This window comes from Ranitomeya variabilis, chromosome 4, assembly GCF_051348905.1.
Source record: "Ranitomeya variabilis isolate aRanVar5 chromosome 4, aRanVar5.hap1, whole genome shotgun sequence".
NCBI classification, from domain to species: domain Eukaryota; kingdom Metazoa; phylum Chordata; class Amphibia; order Anura; family Dendrobatidae; genus Ranitomeya; species Ranitomeya variabilis.
In genome coordinates this window covers 613,686,664-613,707,529 of record NC_135235.1, presented here as the reverse complement: position 1 = coordinate 613,707,529, position 20,866 = coordinate 613,686,664, and the positions used below count along the sequence as shown (strand labels likewise).

The window sequence follows — 20,866 nt, the reverse complement described above, 5'->3', positions numbered from 1 at the left end:
TCACCGGCTGCTGCATTATTCAGTTTCCATCTTCAAAGAAGGCCTCTGACGCAACAAGACACAGCCTGAGGCCCAGTTAGAGGCCTCCTGTGGAGATGGAAGAGCCGAGAAAGGTGATGGGTGTGGTGCCAGAAGGGGGTGCACAGAGAACCGGAGGAGATTATGAGGTTTTTGTTTTCCCAGCCACTGACTGAGGTCTGAGTGTGCAGCTCCTTCACTTCCACAAGAGAAATATGCCAGAGCTTGCCAGATCACTAACTGCATCTGCAAGTTTCCTCACTTTCCACCATGCTTAAATGAGCTACAGTTTTGGCTCTACTTAAACTTACTTCTCCTTTTCCATCCCGAAACACCAATACACAAATATTTGTGTCTCCTGCCCTCTTACCCCATCTGCTGACCTGCTCCTGAACCTCAGATCCCTCCTTCTAAAAACAAATCAGGCACTCTCCTTCCCCCACCTCCACACCCTCACTATGCTTCTCCTCACTGTTGATGACATATCAACTAATCCTGGACCTCCACAGCTAATAAACCTATTTATTTATTTCTCCCTCCTATCATTCCCCCATCTACTAAAAATTACCGCAATTTCTGGAAAGCCAATTCCTGTTTAATCTGCAATAAACTCCACATCATTCATGACCTCTTATTCTCACAATCCATTCGTCCCAGCCTCATCAAAACATGGCTGACGCCCTCGGACACAGCCTCCCCTGTTGCACTGTATTATGGTGGTCTTCACTGGACCCACACTCATCTCCCTGGCAATAAACATGGTGGAAGTGTTGGCCTTCTCCAGTCCAACAACTGCACCTTCAACCTAATCCCACTTCTACCCTCCCTTCTTTTGAGGAGCACTGCACCATAGCTGCTCTCCCACCAAGAGCACTGCGCCATAGCTGCTCTCCCGCCAAGAGCACTACGACATAGCCGCTCTCCCTCCTCTATCATAGACCCTACAGGTCCTGCCATAACCTTTATCAACCACTTCTCTATATCGCCTCTACATTTTCTCTCTGCTGACATTCCAATCATCATGAGTGACTTCAACATCCCCTCTCACACCCACCAGTCGGCAGCCTCCAAACTCATCACTTGCTTCACCCTTCGGTCATATACAATGGTCCTCCACATCCATCCACACAGACTGACATATCAGACCTTTTCTTCACCCGCCTGTCAACCATCTACTTACTGTCTCAGCCCTGTCCTCTCCACTTGTCCCCCAAGTCCAGCAGTTAGGTTTCTGCAGGGGTGCGCTCTCAAAGACTATTGGACCGTTGTTCACCATATCCTCACTTCATGAAACAGACACTGTTTTCTACAACGCCACACTGGCAGCAGCTAGTGATTTGTTCGCATACATACATAGTAAAGGGCAAGGAATCAATAGACAACCCTGGCACACAAACCTCACAAAAAAAATCTTCGGCACGTGTCCAGGGTTGCAAAGCAGTACTGGAAGAAAACGCAGCAAGCAACTTTCATATTCAAGTCGGCCCTCACCTCTGCTAAGCAGGACAACTTTACAAGCCTCAGGTCTTCTCTATCCCACAACCATAAACAGTTATTCAACAGTTAACTCCCTCCTCCGCCCACCACTGCCCCCTCCGACCTCTCATCTCTGCAGAAGACTTTGTCAGACACTTCAAAAACAATTCAGACAAGTCTTTACTGTTCAACCACCACAAATCCTCCCCACCTCACTGAAAGTGAGCTTACTCATCTTGTCTCCACCTCACCACTTGTGCAGTTGACCCTTACCCATCCCACCTTCTTGCTCATCCCAGCCCTAACATCTGGTACCTTCCCTTCTGCTTTTACACATGCCACTTATTCAGAAGAAACCTTCCCTCAACCCAACCTCTATGTCCAGCCATCACCCTATATTTCTGCTCCCGTTCACCTCAAAAACTCCTTTAATGTCCATGCTGAACTTTCATCTAACTCGCTTTTTGACAACCCACAATTCGGTTTCCATCCCCACCACTCCAATGAAACTACCCTGACAAAAATGACTAACGACTTACTGCCAAAACTAACAGACAATTCTCTATACTCCTCCTTGTAGACCTGTCCTCTGCCTTCTACTACAGATTCTCTCCTCCTTTGGCGGGAAAGACCTTGCCCTCTTATAATACTCATAACTTTCCAACCACACATTGCATCTCCCACGCTACCTCCTCACCCCTGCTCAGTGGTCACATAGCAGGGGGGGGGGGGGAGAGAATCTCCTGCTCAGTGGTCACAATGCAATCTCATTCAAGGGTTCAAGATGCAGTTGGGGGAATGCCAACTTCCTCAGCAGTCACAATGCAGAGGGGGAAGGTTATGCTAATCTCCTACACAGAGGTTACAATGCAGGGGGGGGGGGGGGGGATGCTAATCTCATGCACAGTGGTCTTGCCATATGGAGGGGACACTTACCTCTGCCTCAGCCTCCCAGTCCTGGAATGTTTGGCTCCTGTTGCTCCGTTTAGTCTGTGGGAGCTGGGAGACATCATTGTTTCGCCGTCTCTTTCTAAAAATGGAAATATAAAAATAAACATGTCAGTTAAACAGCAGTTCTACAGAAAATGCTGGACGTAGACAGTGCAGCCTCAGGCTTTGAGCCTGCTACTTTTTAGTAAAGGCTTTTTGCTGGTGGCCATTCTTGGGTCCTGTGGCTCAGCTCCCGTTCACTTCAATCAGGGATATCCGACAGCGTACTCTGTGCACACTACCACCGTGGGATCAGATTAACCCCCCCCTGTACCCGGCACGGCGTCCACCTGTCCGAGGTGGACGCCACATGTAGAATCCCACAAAGGGACCTTGCAATACATAGCCATATCTAGCCGTACACGTACGGCGTATCGATTGCTTTCTATTATCGGCCATTTCAAATCTAAGCCTCTAGCTAGAGAAAAGCCATGACACACACTGCTGCAACGGCAAACAAATCTAGGACTAAACAGACCTGTATGATCTCACCGTTTTGTGTACACAGCTCTTAGGCAGACCTATGCATTTCCATGGTTACAAGCTACAAATAGTGTTATCCAGTTTGTTTTTCCAGTGACCCCCACTGGCACGGGGAAACGTTCAGCCATACCCACACCTTTGTCTGCTCTGCAGCTTTGGCCTGTAGTATCCAGGAACCCGATGACGGACCTGGCATCAAAACAGACTGGCACTAATACACCGCCACCTCGTGTGCCACCCTGTACTGTAATATGAGGGTGTAATCCAGGGTAAGCGGATGAGCCCTGAACTCCTGACACACTACAAAGTTTAGGAACTTAAAGAGGGTTGTCCACGGTAGATGACTTTTTTTCTCACTTAAATACAATTTTTGGGGCTAAAAATTATTTTCGCAATTGGGTTTCATGATAAATTTAGCACCGTTTATGAACTATAGCCTCTCTGCCTACTGCAGAAAACACAGTCAGCGGGCTCATCCTGACTAAGAGAGGTTAACTCTTAGCTGTTTTCTTCACTTCGCTGATTGAAGACCACCTCAAAATGGAGTATGCTGGAAACCAACGTCTGTAAATAATTATGTAATGAAATCCAATTGCAAAAATGATTTTTGGCCCTAAATACATGCATTTAAGTAAAAATAAATAAATAAATAAAATAAAATTGTTCATAAAGGTGGATGCCCCCCTTAAAGGGCAATTCAGAGCAAAGACATTTAATGCCAAATGTTCGGCAGGTGGGACCCCCAAAAAGTGAGGACACAAGTCTGGTAACCCCCTCCCCTTACTGTAACTGGAGCCGAGGGTAAGTTTAGCAGCGTGATCACGTCCTGCTGGAATTTGTAGTGTCACAGCAGTGTCAGATTGCAGAATATCTCCAGTGCGGCTGTCACCGTGACTCAGTATTATCCAAACAAAAGCAAACTGCTGATTACACCCATATTAGTGGGGGGTTATAATAGACAGGAGAACTCCAGTCAAAAGACAGCTGAGGAACACCATAGCTTTTGGGTCACAATTTCACACAGCGCCTGTAAACCAAGGTAAACATCTTTATTTTCAGAAATAAATATGCAAATGAAGCAGGAAGTGCACTGGGGGCGTGTTATATACTTGAATATTTACTGATACGCCCCCAGGGCACTTCCTGTCTGATTTGCATATGGTTTCTACACTAGATTCCTGATGACTGACATCAGATCTCTAAAAAAAAAAAAAAAAGAGGATTATTTAGGGGGAGAGGAGTGCCTATACAGCCATGCCACTACTTCCATACATAAAACAGTGCTGCTGACTGGATCCCTTTAAGTGGTGAGGACAAGAGTGAATTTATACAAGAAATACAAGACTTAATTTCTGACCTGCTATCAGGCAACATCTGGGACTCTGGCGTCCGGCTGTGCCGGGATCCTCTGCTGATGATGAAGGGTGGGATCTGGGTCCCACAGTAATTAAGTGGAGGCTGCTGTCCACTGCGATTTCTCCGCTGCTTAGTGCAGGCTAGGAAAGAAGAAATTAGATTAAAAATGTATTTTTTTAGATCAAATATACAATGTGACAAGAGAAACCGCAACTGCCAAAGGGTGAAACCCACCTATAGTGCGGGGCACACAACAGAGGTCTAATGGATTAACCCTAAAAAACACCCGTTACCTTCTCCAATGAGTAACAAAAAGCCGCCTCATGCTGCTGGAGGCATTTCTACCCTGAGCCACTCTGGTGGGGCCTGGACTGAATTCCCACCCCACCCCCAAAAGAGACAAAAAACACCCCAGACTGACTTAAGGTCATTTAACTCCTTCCCCTCCAATCAGAGTGATCGCATGCCACCAAAGGTCCTTGTTACTCCTGTGAAGTGCGGCCATGGTTTTCACTGTATACTCCAATACTTCGGCGATTGCAGGTTTGTTTCCCCTCAGGAGGCTCAAAAATAGCTAAATAATTATATATATATATATATATATATATATATATATATATATATATATATATATATATATATATATATATATATATATATATATATATACACACATACATATACACTAATTTACATCACACTGAGATCGGACTAGTATATATTTTTTTTAGATAAATACAATACTAATAAAAATACAAATAATAATCAGACCCTCTGCAATATATTAAAAAACAAAAACACAAGCTCTCGCACAGCTTTATGTACTCAGAAATAAAAAAAATTGAAAAAATAAACAAATCGGCAGTTATAGGGTTAAAAAGCGACTCCCTCTACAGACTGGTTAGATCTGGGCCCAGTCTTTAGGCCCACGACCCCTGTGGCTCAGTCTGGCAGCCTCATCTTACTAGCCACCAGGGTAAAATCAGTGGCCAGAAGCCATTTAACCCCTTGTTGCCCCCTCCAGTCCAGTCTCCTGGCACCAGGCCGAGTATAAATAACAACAGAAGTCATAGACCATGATTCGGCCATTCTGCGACTTGTAGTTCCACACCCACAGTATAAAGGAGCGGCGCCCCCTTACCTGAGCCGTCCTCTCGGCTCTGTCTCCCCGAGGCTGCGGCCCCGGCCTCTCCCCCTGCAGTGCATACTCCTCACACACAGGCCCCGCCGGCCTCTATGCTCCAAACCATAGCTGCAGCCGGATACAGGCCCCTGTGACGTCAGGACGCAAGCCTTTAAGAACGCTTCTATTGGCCAATAAGGACGCGAGCTCAGAACTGTCGCCAGTCTGGACGAAGAAGGCGGCCATTTTAATGGTTTGACAAAAAAACTACTTTGCTCTAAAAACATTTGTTTCCGCTGCATGGATGTTTTTTTAGACTATAATATCAGACTGATAATGATACAAGTATATGGAGAGCAGAGCCAACCATAGCAACCAATCCGAATTTTGCTTTTATTTTTTTTTTTCAAGAAATGAGTTGAAAATTAAACAAGGGTTCCGATTGGTTGATCTTGCGCAACAAACTGAGCCTGTCAGCGAGGTAGATACGAGCTGTAAATGTGTCTACCGCCTCTACCAACATGGCGCCCATACTACCATCTTGGAGGCTCCAGCCAATCACAAAACACTAAACTACCCACGTGATCCTTCTCGTCGCCTCATGCTGCGTCTCCATTTTGTTGGAGTATAAACGCGATTTTCTCCTTCTATTTTAAAGTACGTGTACTCGCAGTCTCCATACCCGCAATACTATAATATCAGACGTATGGGAGAGGTTCAGTGACCGTATAACAGCCGGTAAAGCACTTACCACTTTTGCCGCTACCAACATGGAGACGCCTTCATTCCCAGGGACAAGTTCTTTCAGCCAATGAGAGTGGCCAAAGGTGTGTCCATGTGACCGTCACGTGTGAGGTGACGTCACACGTGCGGTGCAGGGCAGAGGCAGCATGTGGCTGAGGAGTGAGGAGCAGCAGGTAACCCCCGGCTCGGGGTCTGAGCTGTGTGCGACCCCCAAATATTCAGTCACCTTTGTTTTTTTATTTTACATGAGTCCATGTTTTCTGACAGTGAGCACCCCACAGTGTAGGAATAAAGCGCAATCCTTACCTCAGGAGAAGTTTAGGAACTTTCTGATAAACTGTGCCTTTCATTTCCTATTTTCAAGCTCTCTGCCTCCTGTCAGTGAACCGGGGGGATGTCTTTGAGCTGAGGGACCCTGAAAAGGTGCGTAATACAGTGGTGTGAAAAGGGGTCTTATGTCCCTTTATTTAGGACACGCACTGCACTGTAAAACACAGACCCCAAAATCCATTCCCCCCTTTAAAAAAAGACCACACACTGACCCCTTTCTTTATACAGTACCCTCACCCAATCCCATAACACCCTTTTTTGGACCCCAGACCAGCCCCCTTGTGCCTTTATATAGGTCACTTAGACCAGTTCCCTCTCTTTATAAATACCCTTAAACCATCCCCAATCTTTAAAAGGACCATGTGAACCAGCCCCCTACCTTTATACAGATTCCCCCAGACCAGCCCCCACTTTTATACAGACCATCAGACTAGCCCCCTACCTTTATACAGATAATAATAATAATAATAATAATTTTATTTATATAGCGCCAACATATTCCGCAGCGCTTTACAACTTATAGAGGGGACTTATACAGACAATAGACATTACAGCATAACAGAAATCACAGTTCAAAACAGATACCAGGAGGAATGAGGGCCCTGCTGCTCGCAAGCTTACAATCTATGAGGAAAAGGGGAGACACGAGAGGTGGATGGTAACAATTGCTTTAGTTATTTGGACCAGCCATAGTGTAAGGCTCGGGTGTTCATGTAAAGCTGCATGAACCAGTTAACTGCCTAAGTATGTAACAGTACAGACACAGAGGGCTATTAACTGCATAAAGTGTATGAGAACATGATGGAGGAACATGATTATGTTGTTGTTTTTTATTAATAGGCCACACAGGGATAATTAGGTTAATGCGTTGAGGCGGTAGGCCAATCTGAACAAATGAGTTTTTAGTGCACGCTTAAAACTGTGGGGATTGGGGATTAATTGTATTAACCTAGGTAGTGCATTCCAAAGAATCGGCGCCGCACGTGTAAAGTCTTGGAGACGGGAGTGGGAGGTTCTGATTATTGAGGATGCTACAGATATACAGATCCCCGCGCACTCCTTTTACAGACCCCCAGACCTGCCCCCACCTTTATATAGATACCAGGATCAGTCCCCTACCTTTATCAAGATACCCTGACTAGTCTGAATCTTTGTAATTCACACCAATCAATCCCACACATTCCTTTTACAGCCCCCCTTTTTACACAGCCCACATGGATTAATCCCCTGCAGCTTTATCCAAACCCCTAGACCAGCCCCCATAGTACCTTTGTATCGATCACCTAGCCCAGTCACTTCTCTTTATATTCATTCCTAAACCATCCCACTTCTTTATAAGGACAACCTAGACCAACTCCGTAACTTTATACAGATACCAAAGCCAGTTTGACTCTTTATACAGATCAATCCCCTACACTCCTACAGACCAACAGCTACCGTTATACAGATGCCAAGACCGGCCTCTTCCTAATAGAGACACACAGACTATCCACCCCTTTATATACCCAGGCCCTTCTTTATACAGCCCACACTGACCAATCTGTAGCGCCCCCACTGCCGCAGGGCCGAGGGGTACCCGGTACCGGGCCTCTGAGTCTCTGCTCTGGGGTTGTCACGGTGGCTAGACCCGGTCCGTGACCCTGCTGAGGGGCGCACAGTGATAGATGTGGATGGTGGTGCGGTGCAGTAAATAACGAGGACACCAGGTTGCAGTCTCTTTACCTCTTTACTGAAGGCTTCTGGGTCCTCAGTCCGGAATACGGTTAACCAGGCTGCGCAAGTCCGGCCGGTCCGATGGCACCTCCAGAGTTCCCTTCGCAGGTGGAAATCTGTGCCTTCCTTCTAGCGCTTATGTGTTGTGGTCCTCCCCTGCTGTGCTTACGGGATAGTCCCCACAACTGTTGTGTCTGTTTCTCGTGTTCCCTCACAACTCGATTCTGATGTTCTTCTCGTCCCCCAGATCTTATGGTAGGACGCACCCGTATGACGGGAAGGCTCGGAGCTCTTCCGGGACCCTAGTGTGGCCCCTCTCCACAAGTTGCCCCCTATGTCTGCGTAGGTGATGTGAGACAGCAGCCTATAGCTCTCTGCCCTGCCGTTGGTTTGAAGTAATGCTTAGAGCCCTGTACTTCCTCGGCGTTCCGGCCACCGGTTATTTACGCCTCAGTAGGATGTTGCCTCGGTCTAACAGCACGACTCCTACTGGTATTCTCCCTGTTGCGTTGATCTCGTTTCTCACTCAGCACAATAAATCTCGCTTCTTGTCCTTTCTTAGGGCACCGCCGCTATGAAGTGCAGTCGCGGTCCCGTAGCTTTCTCTCTGTTTGCCAGGCCTCCGTCAGGATCCCACCCCTGACAGGGACCCTACCGAATCTTCCCCTACAACACCCTCTGCCACAAGGTGTTGCCTGGTTCCAACCCAGTCAGCTTCTCTCTAACTTCCTGCCTAACCCCCAGTTTTACCAGACTGTGAGGAGTGGCCTAATGAATAGTACCCTTAGCTCCCCCTGGAGGCCAGACTGTGAAATGTATTGGTGTCTGTGATACCTGGTCAGATGAACTCCTTCAGTGCCATCAGACGTACCATAGCCCCCCTTAGCGGCGGAGCCACAGTACTGCAACGACCAGGACTCTGGGGCGCTGCAAATCCAGCGTAGCGCAGATCCCTAGACAAGCCCCCCTATACCTTTTATATAGATCACCTAGACCAGTCCCCTCTCTATATAAAGACCCCTAAACCAGCCCCCACCTTTTAGACCAACCCCTTTACAGTTACCCCCTCAATCCCCAACACTTCTTATACAGACCCCCAGACCAGCTGCTTCCTAATAGAGACCCACAGACTCCCACTTTAAAAAGATCCCTGGACCAGGCCACTCTTTATATTGACCATCAGGCCTGCCCCCTTCTTTCATAAGCTGCCCAACCAGACATACAGATAATGACTCTTCCATCCCATCCCTACACGTCCTTTTACTCCTGGTCAATGACAACATCCTGACACTGGGAGCGGCTCGGAGAGGGATTAGTGCTGCTGAACTTCTCATAATACTATGATAGTCGGGTATCCCACCCATAATAAGCAAGGGGAACAGGCCCACCTCACACCCATTCCAGCTTGTAAGGCGGCTGCCACATCTAGACATCACTGGGGCGACTCCACACAACTCTACTACAGGCTCAATTCTCGACCAGACCCGAACCTATTACGGTTCCCTTTCCTTAGGTGAAAAGAGTAAACTAAGCTTGCGCAGCCACCCTTCTACTCACTCCCCGCCTCAAGTTAGGTGGAGGATCCAGAAGTCAGATGTCCCCTGCTCCCCTTTATCCATTTTTAACCACTGTGGTTATAACCTCTGAACCTCATATTTTTGTTTTCTTCAGTGATGAAAGATCCATCTTCTCCAATGGATGTTTGCCCGTTTTGCGGGAAGGCTTTTAAGAGGCTGAAATCCCATTTACCCCATTGTAAGATGGCTGAAAACAAAAGCAAAACTACAAGGTCAGACCCTGGAGACCAAAGTAGGACTGCCAAACAGGTGCCCATGAAAAGGACGGGCACAACTTTGTCAAACGTAGATAAACAGGACATGAAAGTAAAAGCGAAAAGTAAGACAGGACTCAAAATTCAAGTTCAGCAAGACAAAACCATATCCTCATCCCGGACGACAGCAACAAAAGTGAGAAAAGTCACATCAGAAAACATGATGACCCAGCAGAAAGCTGTAGCAACCATCGAAGAGTCCAAGAAAGCTCTACAGACAGCCATAAGGACAAGTCAAATGGTTACCTTACCAAAAGAGCAAGATCAACAGCTGGTGGCATTGGCAGAACCTATGTTGCCAATTCAGCAGGCCATTATATTAAAGACCAATCTTGAGAGATCGGTACCAATTACTGTGGAAAGTCCAAGATTGGGCAACGCTGAAACTGTGAGAGACCAAGTCAGTACTAAAAAGTTTGACGGAGATTTGATCCGATTATTTGTGCCCAATCGCATCTCAGAAAAAGACATCGTAGTGAGTTCAGATGGGGTATGGCCTCACAGACAGGTCCATTTGGACCAAAATTTTGTTTCAAAGTTTCCTTCAGGATGTACCAAGGCTTTGATGGTCTTCGAGTGGTCTACCAACTTTCCTCAGGAAGGGGTTAAAACACAAATACCGGGAATTGCCCAAGTTGGGTGCAATATAAAAGCTGAAATGCATGATATTAAAGCATTGGGGACTGGAAAGTCTATGGAGATCAAGATGGATGTGATATTCCCACCCAAGACCATGAAGATTGTCGATGGTCACTTAGGGCTGCACTGGTTTCCACAGTTGTATCCCAATTATGTCCAATTGTGCATAGTTCCTGGAAGACAAGATCAATGGGATCCACTTGGTAGAGGAACAAGGATGTCAGACCCAATAAGAAATCTACCTGGTAGTGTACCACCATGGCTGGATTGCTCGGATCCTACAAGGATCCCTCATTCATTTTATGCTTGTTGGGTCATTTTTCTCCTTTCTTTCCCTAGAAGTTTCCAAGATTGCTCGTACCGAGTCCATGCTAGAAAGCCAGTCTACATCCAAGGGCCTGATGGATGTCAGACTCGGGGAGCTTCCAAACTGGTTGGCCAACCATAGCTTTACGCCAAGGAACCTTACAATTTTTATGGCAAACGGTGAGAGAGCAAGTTACCTTATTTGTCTTGTGGAGGTGCTGCATGAGAATTCAACACTTGTGGTCAGGTTCTTTCACTCATCAGTGGAAAAGTTTGGGTTACCCTTACTACAAAAAGGGATTGTCTAAAGTGAAGAACCCTTTTAAGTCAATGGTGGCATTCTAGTCTGCTTGGAGATCTCACTTCCAGGTCTTAGTCTTCCACAAGCTGGAAGCCAATTTCCAAAATTGGTTAACATTGCTACCTAAGGGTTCTCTACCATTAGCTAATCCATTAATAATCTTTAATGTCTTAAAGCTTCCTTTTAAAGGGAATATTTCACACCAAGATAATTATGGTATATCGTTAGGATAGGTCACAACTAGAGATGAACAAATAAATTAGAGTGGAATAGAATTCTGCAAAAATTGGCATTTGCCAAAATTCTATTGGGCGCATTCAGCAAAATTGACATGTAGAGGACCATCAAAAGATAAAAAAAATAAATTAAGAAATCGTTCTACTCATCTTACCGATCAGCTCTCCTGCCTATCCATTCCTCATTGTCACCCGTCGACACAAGCAGACAAATTCTAATTTTGCCTGATCCGCTCATCTCTATTCATAACATTCAGGTCAGCGATGGTGTTCTAAAATCGGTGAATGAGCCTATAGTTCTTTGAGGAGATTGTCAAGGAATTGACAAATATAGCTGTTTTCTTCCAGAAACAGCGCCACTTCTGACTACAGGTTTGGGTGCGATATGACACGTTATCTCCATTCACAAAGCCAGTCATCCATGGATACGTGTGGTGCCGTTTTTGAAAGAAAGCAACATTTTTCTGATTCTATACGACTTCCATTAACCCCTTAGTGACGGAGCCAATTTTTACAATTCTGACCACTGTCACTTTATGAGGTAATAAATCTGAAACGCTCAACGGATCCCGCTGATTCTGAGATTGCTTTTTCGTGACATATTGTACTTCATGTTAGTGATAAAATTTATCCGCTATGACTTGTGTTTATTTATGGAAAAAAAGTAAATTTGGCAAAAATTTTGCAATTTTCAAACTTTTAACGTAATTTTTGTGCCCTTTAATCAGAGCGTGGTGTCGCACAAAATAGTTAATAAATAACATTACCACATGTCAGCTTTACATTAGCACAATTTTGGAAACATAATTTTTTTTTGTTAGGACGTTATACGGGTTAAAAGTTGACCAGCGATTTCTCATTTTCCCAACAAAAAATTTACAAAACCATTTTTTAGGGACCACATCACATTTGAAGTGAGTTTGGGGGTCGATATAACAGAAAATACCCAAATGTGACACCTTTCTACAAACTGCTCCCCTCAAGGTGCTCAAAACTACATTCAAGAAGTTTATTAAACATTCAGGTGCTTCACAAGAACTAAAGCAATGTGGAAGGAAAAAATAAACATTTGACTTTAACAAAAAATTTACTTTAGACCCAGACTTTATTTTCAAAAAGGTATCAGGAGAAAATGGACAAAATTTGTTGTTCAATTTCTCCTGAGTACGCCAATACCCCATATGTGGGGGAAAGCCACTGTTTGGGTGCATGGCAGGGCTCAGAGGGGAGGGAGCACCGTTTGACTTTTTGAATGCAAAATTTGGCTGGAATCAATGGCAGGCGCCATGTCGCGTTTGGAGACCCCCTAATGTACCTAACTAGTGGAAACCCCCAATTCTAACCCCATTCCCAACAGAACCCTAATGGAAAAAAAATAAAATCATATTTTATTATTTTTACCTAACTAAGGAGGTGATAAAAAAAAATAGTGAATCAAGCCGTCCTTTATTTTGATCACTGTGATAGTGAACTTTAACCCCTTAGTGACAGAGCCAATTTGGTACTTAATGACCGAGCCAATTTTTACAGTGTCACTTTGAGGTTATAACTCTGGAACGCTTTATCGGATCCCGCTGATTCTGAGATTGTTTTTTCGTGACATGTTGTACTTCAAGTTAGTGGTAACATTTCTTCGATATTACTTGCGATTATTTATGAAAAAAATGGAAATATGGCGAAAATTTTTAAAATTTTGCAATTTTCAAACTTTGTATTTTTATGCCCTTAAATCAGAGAGATATGTCACAAAAAATAGTTAATAAATAACATTTCTCACATGTCTACTTTACATCAGCACAATTTTGGAAACAATTTTTTTTTTTTGTTAGGGAGTTATAAGGGTTAAAAGTTGACCAGCAATTTCTCATTTTTACAACACCATGTTTTTTTTAGGGACCACATCACCTTTGAAGTGATTTTGAGGGGTCTATATGATAGAAAATAACCAAGTGTGACACCATTCTAAAAACTGCACCCCTCAAGCTGCTCAAAACCACATTCAAGAAGTTTATTAACCCTTTACGTACTTCACAGGAACTAAAACAATGTGGAAGAAAAAAATGAACATTTAACTTTTTTTTGCAAACATTTTACTTCAGAACCATTTTTTTAAATTTTCACAAGTGTAAAAACAGAAATTTAACCACAAATTTTGTTGTGCAATTTTTCCTGAGTACGCCGATACCCCATATGTGGAGGTAAACCACTGTTTGGGCGCACCGCAGAGCTTGGAAGTGAAGGAGCACCGTTTGACTGTTTCAATGCAGAATTGGCTGGAATTGAGATCGGACACCATGTCGCGTTTGGAGAGCCCCTAATGTGCCTAAACAGTGGAAACCCCCCACAAGTGACACCATTTTGGAAACTAGACCCCCCAAGGAACTTATCTAGATGTGTGGTGAGCACTTTGAACCCCCAAGTGCTTCACAGAAGTTTATAACGTAGAGCCGTGAAAATAAAAAATCGCATTTGTTTTCACAAAAATGATTTTTTCGCCCACAAATTCTTATTTTCACAAGGGTAACAGGAGAAATTAGACCACAAAAGTTGTTGTGCAATTTCTCCTGAGTACGTCGATACCCCATATATGGGGATAAACCACTGTTTGGGCGCACCGCAGAGCTTGGAAGAGAAGGAGTGTCGTTTTACTTTTTCAATGTAGAATTGGCTGGAATTGAGATCGGACGCCATGTCACGTTTGGAGAGCCGCTGATGTGCCTAAACAGTAGAGACCCCCCACATATGACACCATTTTGGAAACTAGACCCCTTAAGAAACTTATCTAGATGTGTGGTGAGCACTTTAAACCCCCAGGTGCTTCACAGAAGTTTATAACGTAGAGCCGTGAAAATAAAAAAATCGCATTTTATCTACAAAAATGATCTTTTTGCCTCCAAATTTTTATTTTACCAAGGGTAACAGGAGAAAATGGACCCCAGAAGCTGTTGTACAATTTGTCTTGAGTACGCCGACACCCCATATGTGGGGGTAAACCACTGTTTGGGCGCATGGCTGAGCTCGGAAGCAAAGGAGCGCCATTTGACTTTTCAATGCAAAATTGACTGGAATTGAGATCGGACGCCATGTCGCGTTTGGAGAGCCCCTGATGTGCCTAAACAGTAGAAACCCCCCAAAAGTGACCCCATTTTGGAAACTAGACCCCCCATGGAACTTATCTAGATGTGTAGTGAGAACTTTGAATGCCCAAGTGCATCACAGAAGTTTATAATGCAAGTCGTGAAAATAAAAAATATATATTTTTTAACAATAAAGATTTTTTAGCCCCCAAGTTTTTATTTTCACAAGGGTAACAAGAGAAATGGGACCCCAAAAGTTGTTGTCCAATTTGTCCTGAGTATGCTGGTACCCCATATGTGGGGGTAAACCACTGTTTGGGCGCACGGCAGAGCTCGGAAGGGAAGGAGCGCCATTTTGGAATGCAGACTTTGATAGAATTGTCTGCGGGCGTTATGTTGCGTTTGCAGACCCCTAATGTACCTAAACAGTAGAAACCCCCACAAGTGACCAAATTTTGGAAACTAGACCCCCTAAGGAACTTATCTAGATATGTGGTGAGAACTTTGAAAGCTCAAGTGCTTCACAGAAGTTTATAATGCAGAGTAGTGAAAATAAAAAAATATTTTTTTTTCCAACAAAAAAGATTTTTAGCCCCCAAGTTTTTATTTTCACAAGGGTAACAGGAGAAATTGGACCCCAAAAGTTGTTGTCCAATTTATCCCGAGTACGTTGATGCCCCATATGTGGGGGTAAACCACTGTTTGGGCGCACGGCAGAGCTCAGAAGGGAGGGAGTACCATTTGACTTTTTAAGCGCAAAATTGGCTGTCGTGTTTGGAGACCCCCTGATGTACCTAAACAGTGGAAACCCCCCAATTCTAACTCCAACCCTAACCCCAACACACCCCTAACCCTAATCTCAACCCGATCCATAATCCTAATCACAACCCTAACGATAATCACAACCCTAACCCCAAAACAGCCCTAATCTCAACCCTAACCATAACCCTAATCAAAACCCTAAATCCAACACACCCCTAATCCCAACCCTAACCCTAATCCCAACCCTAATCCCAAACGTAACACTAATCCCAATCCTAACCCTAATCCCAACTCTAACCCTAACTTTAGCCCCAACCCTAACCATAACTTTAGCCCCCGTCGTCACAAAAAAAGTTCAATGTAACCTTTTTTTTGTACGTCGCGTCCGCCATTTCCGCGCATGCGTGGCCGTAACTCTGCCCCCTCCTCCCCAGGACATAGACTGGGCAGCGGATGCGTTGAAAAACTACATCCGCTGCCCACGTTGTGCACAATTTTCACAACGTGCGTCGGTACATCGGGCCGACGCATTGCGACCGCCCCGTACCGACGCAAGTGTGAAAGAAGCCTAAGGCTAGCGTTGTAAGCGCCGCACAACGGGTGCAGCGGATGCTGTATTTTCAACGCATCCGCTGCCCCATTGTGAGGTGCGGGGAGGCGGGGGCGGAGTTCCGGCCACGCATGCGCGGTCAGAAATGGCGGACACGTCGCACAAAAAAGTTACATGTAGTTTTTTTTGTGTCGACGGTCCGCCAAAGCACGACGCATCCGTCGCACGACGGATGCGACATGTGGCAATCCGTCGCTAATGCAAGCCAATGGAGAAAAAACGTATCCTGCAAGCACTTTTGCAGGATGCGTTTTTTCTCCAACGACGCATTGCGACGGAAGCCAAAAAACGCTAGTGTGAAAGTAGCCTAACCCTAACCCTAAATTTAGCCCCAACCCCCTAACCCTAACTCTAACCCTAACTCTAACCCTAACCCTAATTTTAGCCCCAACTTGTCTTCTCCTGCCGGCCGGCAGATGGCGGGCGCACTGCGCATGCGCCCGCCATGATGAAAAAGCCGGCTGGCAGGAGAAGACAGAAGAGGACCCAGGGACCCCGGGTGAGTATGATAGGGTCCCCGAATCCCCCTATTTCTCTGTCCTCTGATGTGCGATCACAGAGGACAGAGAAATAACTGATCGCTTTTTTTTTTTTTTTTTTTTTGCGGTCGCCGGTAAACTGTTAATTACCGGCGATCGCAAAGCAGGGGTCGGTGCAAACCGACCCCGATCATGTTCTTTGGGGTCTCGGCTACCCCCGGCAGCCGAGACCCCAAAGATCTTCCGGGTGGCGGGCGCACTGCGCGTGCGCCCGCCATTTTTTCCCGGAAAAAAGATGGCGGCGCCCATGGGGAGACACGAGGAGCACCGGGGGAGGTAGGTGAGTATTGGGGGGCTATCGGGGACCACATTTCTCTGTCCTCCGATGTGCGATCACATCGGAGGACAGAGAAATTAAACGGCAAATCGCGTTTTTTTTTTTTGTTGCGACCGCCGGTAAACGGTTAATTATCGGCGATCGCAACTCGGGGGTCGGTAAAAACCCCCCGAATCATGTTCTCTGGGGTCTCGGCAACCGAGACCCCAGAGAAAATCCGACTCTGGGGGGCGCTATACACTTTTTCCACAGCGCCGTTAATTAACGGCGCTGTGGTTTAAGTACCCTTAGCGGCCGCCGTTAAAAGGCGTATCGGCGGTCGTTAAGGGGTTAAACACAACCTGTCACTTGCTCCAAAAGGTTAGTTAAATATCTTGTAAAAATCCCGAATCTCACCCGATTCCGCTGCATCACTCCATTGAAGAGATATTCACATTTGTCTCTTCTGGACCGCTCTATGTGAAATCTCTGCTTCGCAGTACAACTGGGTGTTTCTGCAGACTCTTCACTTTGGGCGTGTACTTTCACTCTTCCATCCAGAAGCAGCCAATCACGGCTCATGGTCCGAGACTGCTAGATCAGCTGCTGAGTTATGACTGGCAGCATCTGGGAGGGTGGGGTGAAAGCACACACCCCAGAAATGACTCTGAAGAATCACCCAGTTGTACTGCAAAGCAGAGATTTCCCAGTGTGCGACATAAGCAACAAATGTGAATATCTCTGCAGTGGAGCAACACAGCGCGAAACGGAAAACAGCATCAGAATCAGGGGAGTTCAGGGATTTTTTCAAGAAATTTACAATAGCTCTGTAAAGGGGTTGTTCATAATGTTTTAAAACTGATATAATTCCCTGTCCGTAGCCCTTCCACTACTTAAACTCCAGCTGCCCCAGCACCATTAACCAATTGGTCCTTAGTGTTCCTGAAGTGCTGATATCACGTCCATCGTTTGTGACTGCTGCAGTCAATCATTTTCGTCAGTGGTCACACTGCTGCGGGACCATCAGGACAGCATCGCAGAAAGGGCAAACTTTTAATTAGGCGGGTAATTTTTTTTAAATTACTATTTTATATACTATTTCCTAACCAGAGGCCAATTTTGAAAAAAAAACCCGGACTGCCCTTTATTGTAAGTTTAAGGAAAATTTTATTATGTTTCAGAGGTTTAGTTTAGTTAACCCCTTCCTTTTTACGTCTATCATTTTACAACCATGTCATTTTTTTTCCAGCTTGGGAACGCTACTACAACAAATACATCAATGTGAAGAAGGGCGGTGCGGGAGGGCTGACGATGCTTCTCGCGGGTTACTGCGTTCTCAGCTATTCCTGGAACTTTGACCATATAAGTATGATTACCTCACTTTAATCCTAAGGTTGCCTTTTATGCCCAGCTGTGTGCCCTTTTTTGGCTAATCCATTGGCTACCGTTTTGTGTATACAGCTCCTATGTAGAACTATGTATCTCATTGTCACACCATTTTGTTTATTCCCTGAGTGATGCTAATGTACAGTCAGGAAATATAGAGGGGGTCATGTATGAAGGATCTGAAGGGATCTCCCTACACAAGGTCTTGTTTTAATCATAGAAACACATCCAGAACAGCTCTATACACAAAACAGTAGAAAGGAACTGTCCCACTTTTGTGGATAATAAAGTAAAAAAAGAATAAAAATGACATATACAAGTGCAATTACCCTCTTGTGTTGCACTGTCTATAGCTGGTTGCAGAATGAGTTAGCTGAGAATCAGGCAGTGAGCTTGCTTTGAAGGTTTCACAGAACAGTTAACGCCTTTATCTATCCGATCGCATCAATGATGAATGTGTAGAGAAACTAAAGAGCCCGTAAAAGCCAAACCATGCAAAATATTTAATGAAACCCAATTTCAAAATTTATTTTTAGTCCCAAATACATCTTTTCTAGTAAAAAATAAGCAGTCACTTTAACAATAATTATAACATGGGTTGTCCAGGATTAGAAAAACCCAGCAGCCCTTTTCCAAAAGCTGTGGCCACCCTATCCATGGGCTCTTGTTTGGTATAGCAGCTCAGCCCTGCTGAAGTGAATGGGACCGAGATGCAAAATCGTACACAACCTGTGGATAGGGTTGATGCTGTTTTTTTGGAAAAAGGTGGCCACTTTAATAACTGCGATCATCAAAAAGTGCCAGCGCGTGCATAGGAAGACAGTCACATGTTAGCGCCATATTTACACTCCTAATCTGACAGTCAGTAATAATGTCGCCAATTCTGAGATATTCAGGGTCTGCTCACCTGAAGCAAGAGGGATCAGCCCCACAGAACCGTATAAGGCAAAGCCTGGGCGATCTGGATATTAACGATCAGACAGAATATTTGCTTTAAAAGCCACATTACCAAGGAGATCACTTCATGCCCAGCACGGGCCGCTCCGGTAAATCACCTATCATTGCGGACCATTATACCGCACCAGCTGCAAGGAAAACATTAACTCCGCACACAGCAATGTATTCCTGGAGCCGTAAAAAAGCAATCCATCTCATCCAGCCCGAAAGACGGAATTAACTGGAGACTGCAGGATAAATCAGAGAGCGAGCGCTCCTTCCAGGCTGGGTCATAGATTTATATTCCAGGCTGCATTTTTTTTTTTTTTTTTAATAAAATTTCTCAAACTCTGCAAAATTGCTGCAGTTTTAGAGCAATTTTAGAAAAATTTGCAGCACACTAAAACTGCAGGTTTCATACTGCGATTTTGCAAAAATGTCAATATATTGTGCAGCAAGATAGTTGTTTTCATCTGTCCTGTTGAGTCAGACTGCCGTGTAACGCGGATGAGGATCGCTACACAATGCTCGGACAGGCTGGCAGCTCTCCTGACAGCTGCATAGAAACACATGCTATTACGCTCTGGTCGGGAGAGCCACCAGCCAGTCCGAGCATTACATTGCGATCCTCGTCCATGACAGTCAGGCTCTTCTCTATTACTTTGATATCTTGTTCATACTTAAATAATACTTTCCTGTGACACCGGTATTAGAAAAGTTGTGCTTTTTATCCATTTGACCCCGTTGTTTCTCCTTTAGGATAAGCGTCACTTGTGGTATATGGCAACTGCTTATCCCACATTAAAGGGGTTTATTTTTTGTTTCTGAAAATCTGTCTCCTGGCTGCAGTTTGTTAAAGAAAAATCAAACTGACCTTTACCCTCCCCAGGTCCAACACTGAGTGTCCCATTGACAGCACTGCAATCAATCAATGAGCTCAGTGGCTTTAACTGCCAATCTACTCAGTCACAGCCAGTGAGCTCTTGTATAGGCTGCAGCACTGACAATGGGATGTCCGCACTGCAGACATTAACAGACACAGAGAGCAGCGGCGGAGACGGAGTTCTGGAACTCGGTAGGGCGATTCAAATAAAACTGCAGCTGGGACACAGGGATTAAATGGATTAAAAGAACAACCTTACAAAAATAAAATAATAAATAATAACAAAATATAAATATTATATAATAGTAATATAATGATCTACACATATACATTCCAGGGAGAGGGGTTTTCAGAAGCCAGAAACCCCCATTAACTGTATATCAATTTCATTCTTGGGATTCCAGTGTTGCAGCTCTCCCTTCTGCCCACTAGAGGGGGTTTATACGCAGGTGAGCAGATAGAAAACCTCTGCATAAACCCCGGTCCAGGTGCAGAAGGGGGCGCAATAGCCCTTCTATCAAATAAGAGAGCACCAGTGTCATAAGTAGCACATGGCGGAGGGGTGCCCCTGTTAGGGACCAGGAGCGTCAGCTCATACCTCTAACTTCTTTCTTTCAGAGCAGGATCGCTGGAGAAAATACCACTGATGACCTCACAGGTTCCGTAATGCTGGTACTGCTTGTGGTGTCATAATCAGCCACCCTGATGTCATGGGAGACAGTCAGCAAGTGCCTTGTGAATATTTGCACTGAGGTTCTTTTACATTTCATTTTTTGCGTTGTGTTAACTTATTTTTAGTTCTAGTATTGAGTTTATGTAACGGAGACCCTGTACTGACCACGCCATTATTAAAAGAGTTTACTGACTGAAA

General features: G+C 45.0%; 2 protein-coding genes across 9 annotated transcripts in view; one reads left to right on the top strand and one right to left on the bottom strand.

Annotated features, from left to right (window-relative positions):
* Positions 1 to 20,638, bottom strand: part of VCF1 (VCP nuclear cofactor family member 1) — a 24,109-nt gene extending 3,471 nt beyond the window's left edge. Inside the window, exons 1-4 of one of the 4 annotated variants that reach the window (XM_077253424.1) lie at positions 20,594 to 20,608; positions 6,497 to 6,605; positions 4,325 to 4,463; positions 2,431 to 2,524 (exon numbers count right to left, since the gene is read on the bottom strand). In XM_077253424.1, the coding sequence (XP_077109539.1) occupies positions 2,431 to 2,524; positions 4,325 to 4,341 (111 nt within the window). In that variant the 5' untranslated portion in view covers positions 4,342 to 4,463; positions 6,497 to 6,605; positions 20,594 to 20,608. Of the gene's footprint in view, positions 1 to 2,430; positions 2,525 to 4,324; positions 4,464 to 5,464; positions 5,622 to 6,197; positions 6,264 to 6,496; positions 6,606 to 20,593 lie in introns of those variants that run through there. The other 3 variants (XM_077253425.1, XM_077253426.1, XM_077253423.1) reach the window with 3 other exon arrangements.
* On the top strand, positions 6,129 to 20,866 carry MTNAP1 (mitochondrial nucleoid associated protein 1). 5 transcript variants are annotated; one of them, XM_077253420.1, is made up of 6 exons: positions 6,129 to 6,363; positions 6,458 to 6,613; positions 9,905 to 10,948; positions 11,043 to 11,189; positions 18,040 to 18,156; positions 20,614 to 20,866. In XM_077253420.1, exons 3-6 carry the CDS (start codon positions 9,907 to 9,909, stop codon positions 20,640 to 20,642), a joined length of 1,335 nt encoding a protein of 444 aa, XP_077109535.1. In that variant the 5' UTR covers positions 6,129 to 6,363; positions 6,458 to 6,613; positions 9,905 to 9,906; the 3' UTR covers positions 20,643 to 20,866. The 5 variants fall into 5 exon arrangements, with proteins under 5 accessions (XP_077109535.1, XP_077109536.1, XP_077109534.1 ...); XM_077253421.1 differs by lacking the exon at positions 6,458 to 6,613 and having other exon boundaries at positions 6,314 to 6,363; XM_077253419.1 differs by lacking the exon at positions 6,458 to 6,613 and having other exon boundaries at positions 6,325 to 6,363; positions 20,619 to 20,866.

Bases quoted from the DNA above. Each gene is read 5' to 3' on its own strand.
- MTNAP1 (XM_077253419.1), top strand. From the start codon at position 9,907: ATGAAAGATCCATCTTCTCCAATGGATGTTTGCCCGTTTTGCGGGAAG. The intron at 10,949-11,042 runs GTAGTGTACCAC...TTCTTTCCCTAG, and splicing joins CCCAATAAGAAATCTACCTG to AAGTTTCCAAGATTGCTCGT. The intron at 18,157-20,618 runs GTATGATTACCT...CTTTCAGAGCAG, and splicing joins CTGGAACTTTGACCATATAA to GATCGCTGGAGAAAATACCA.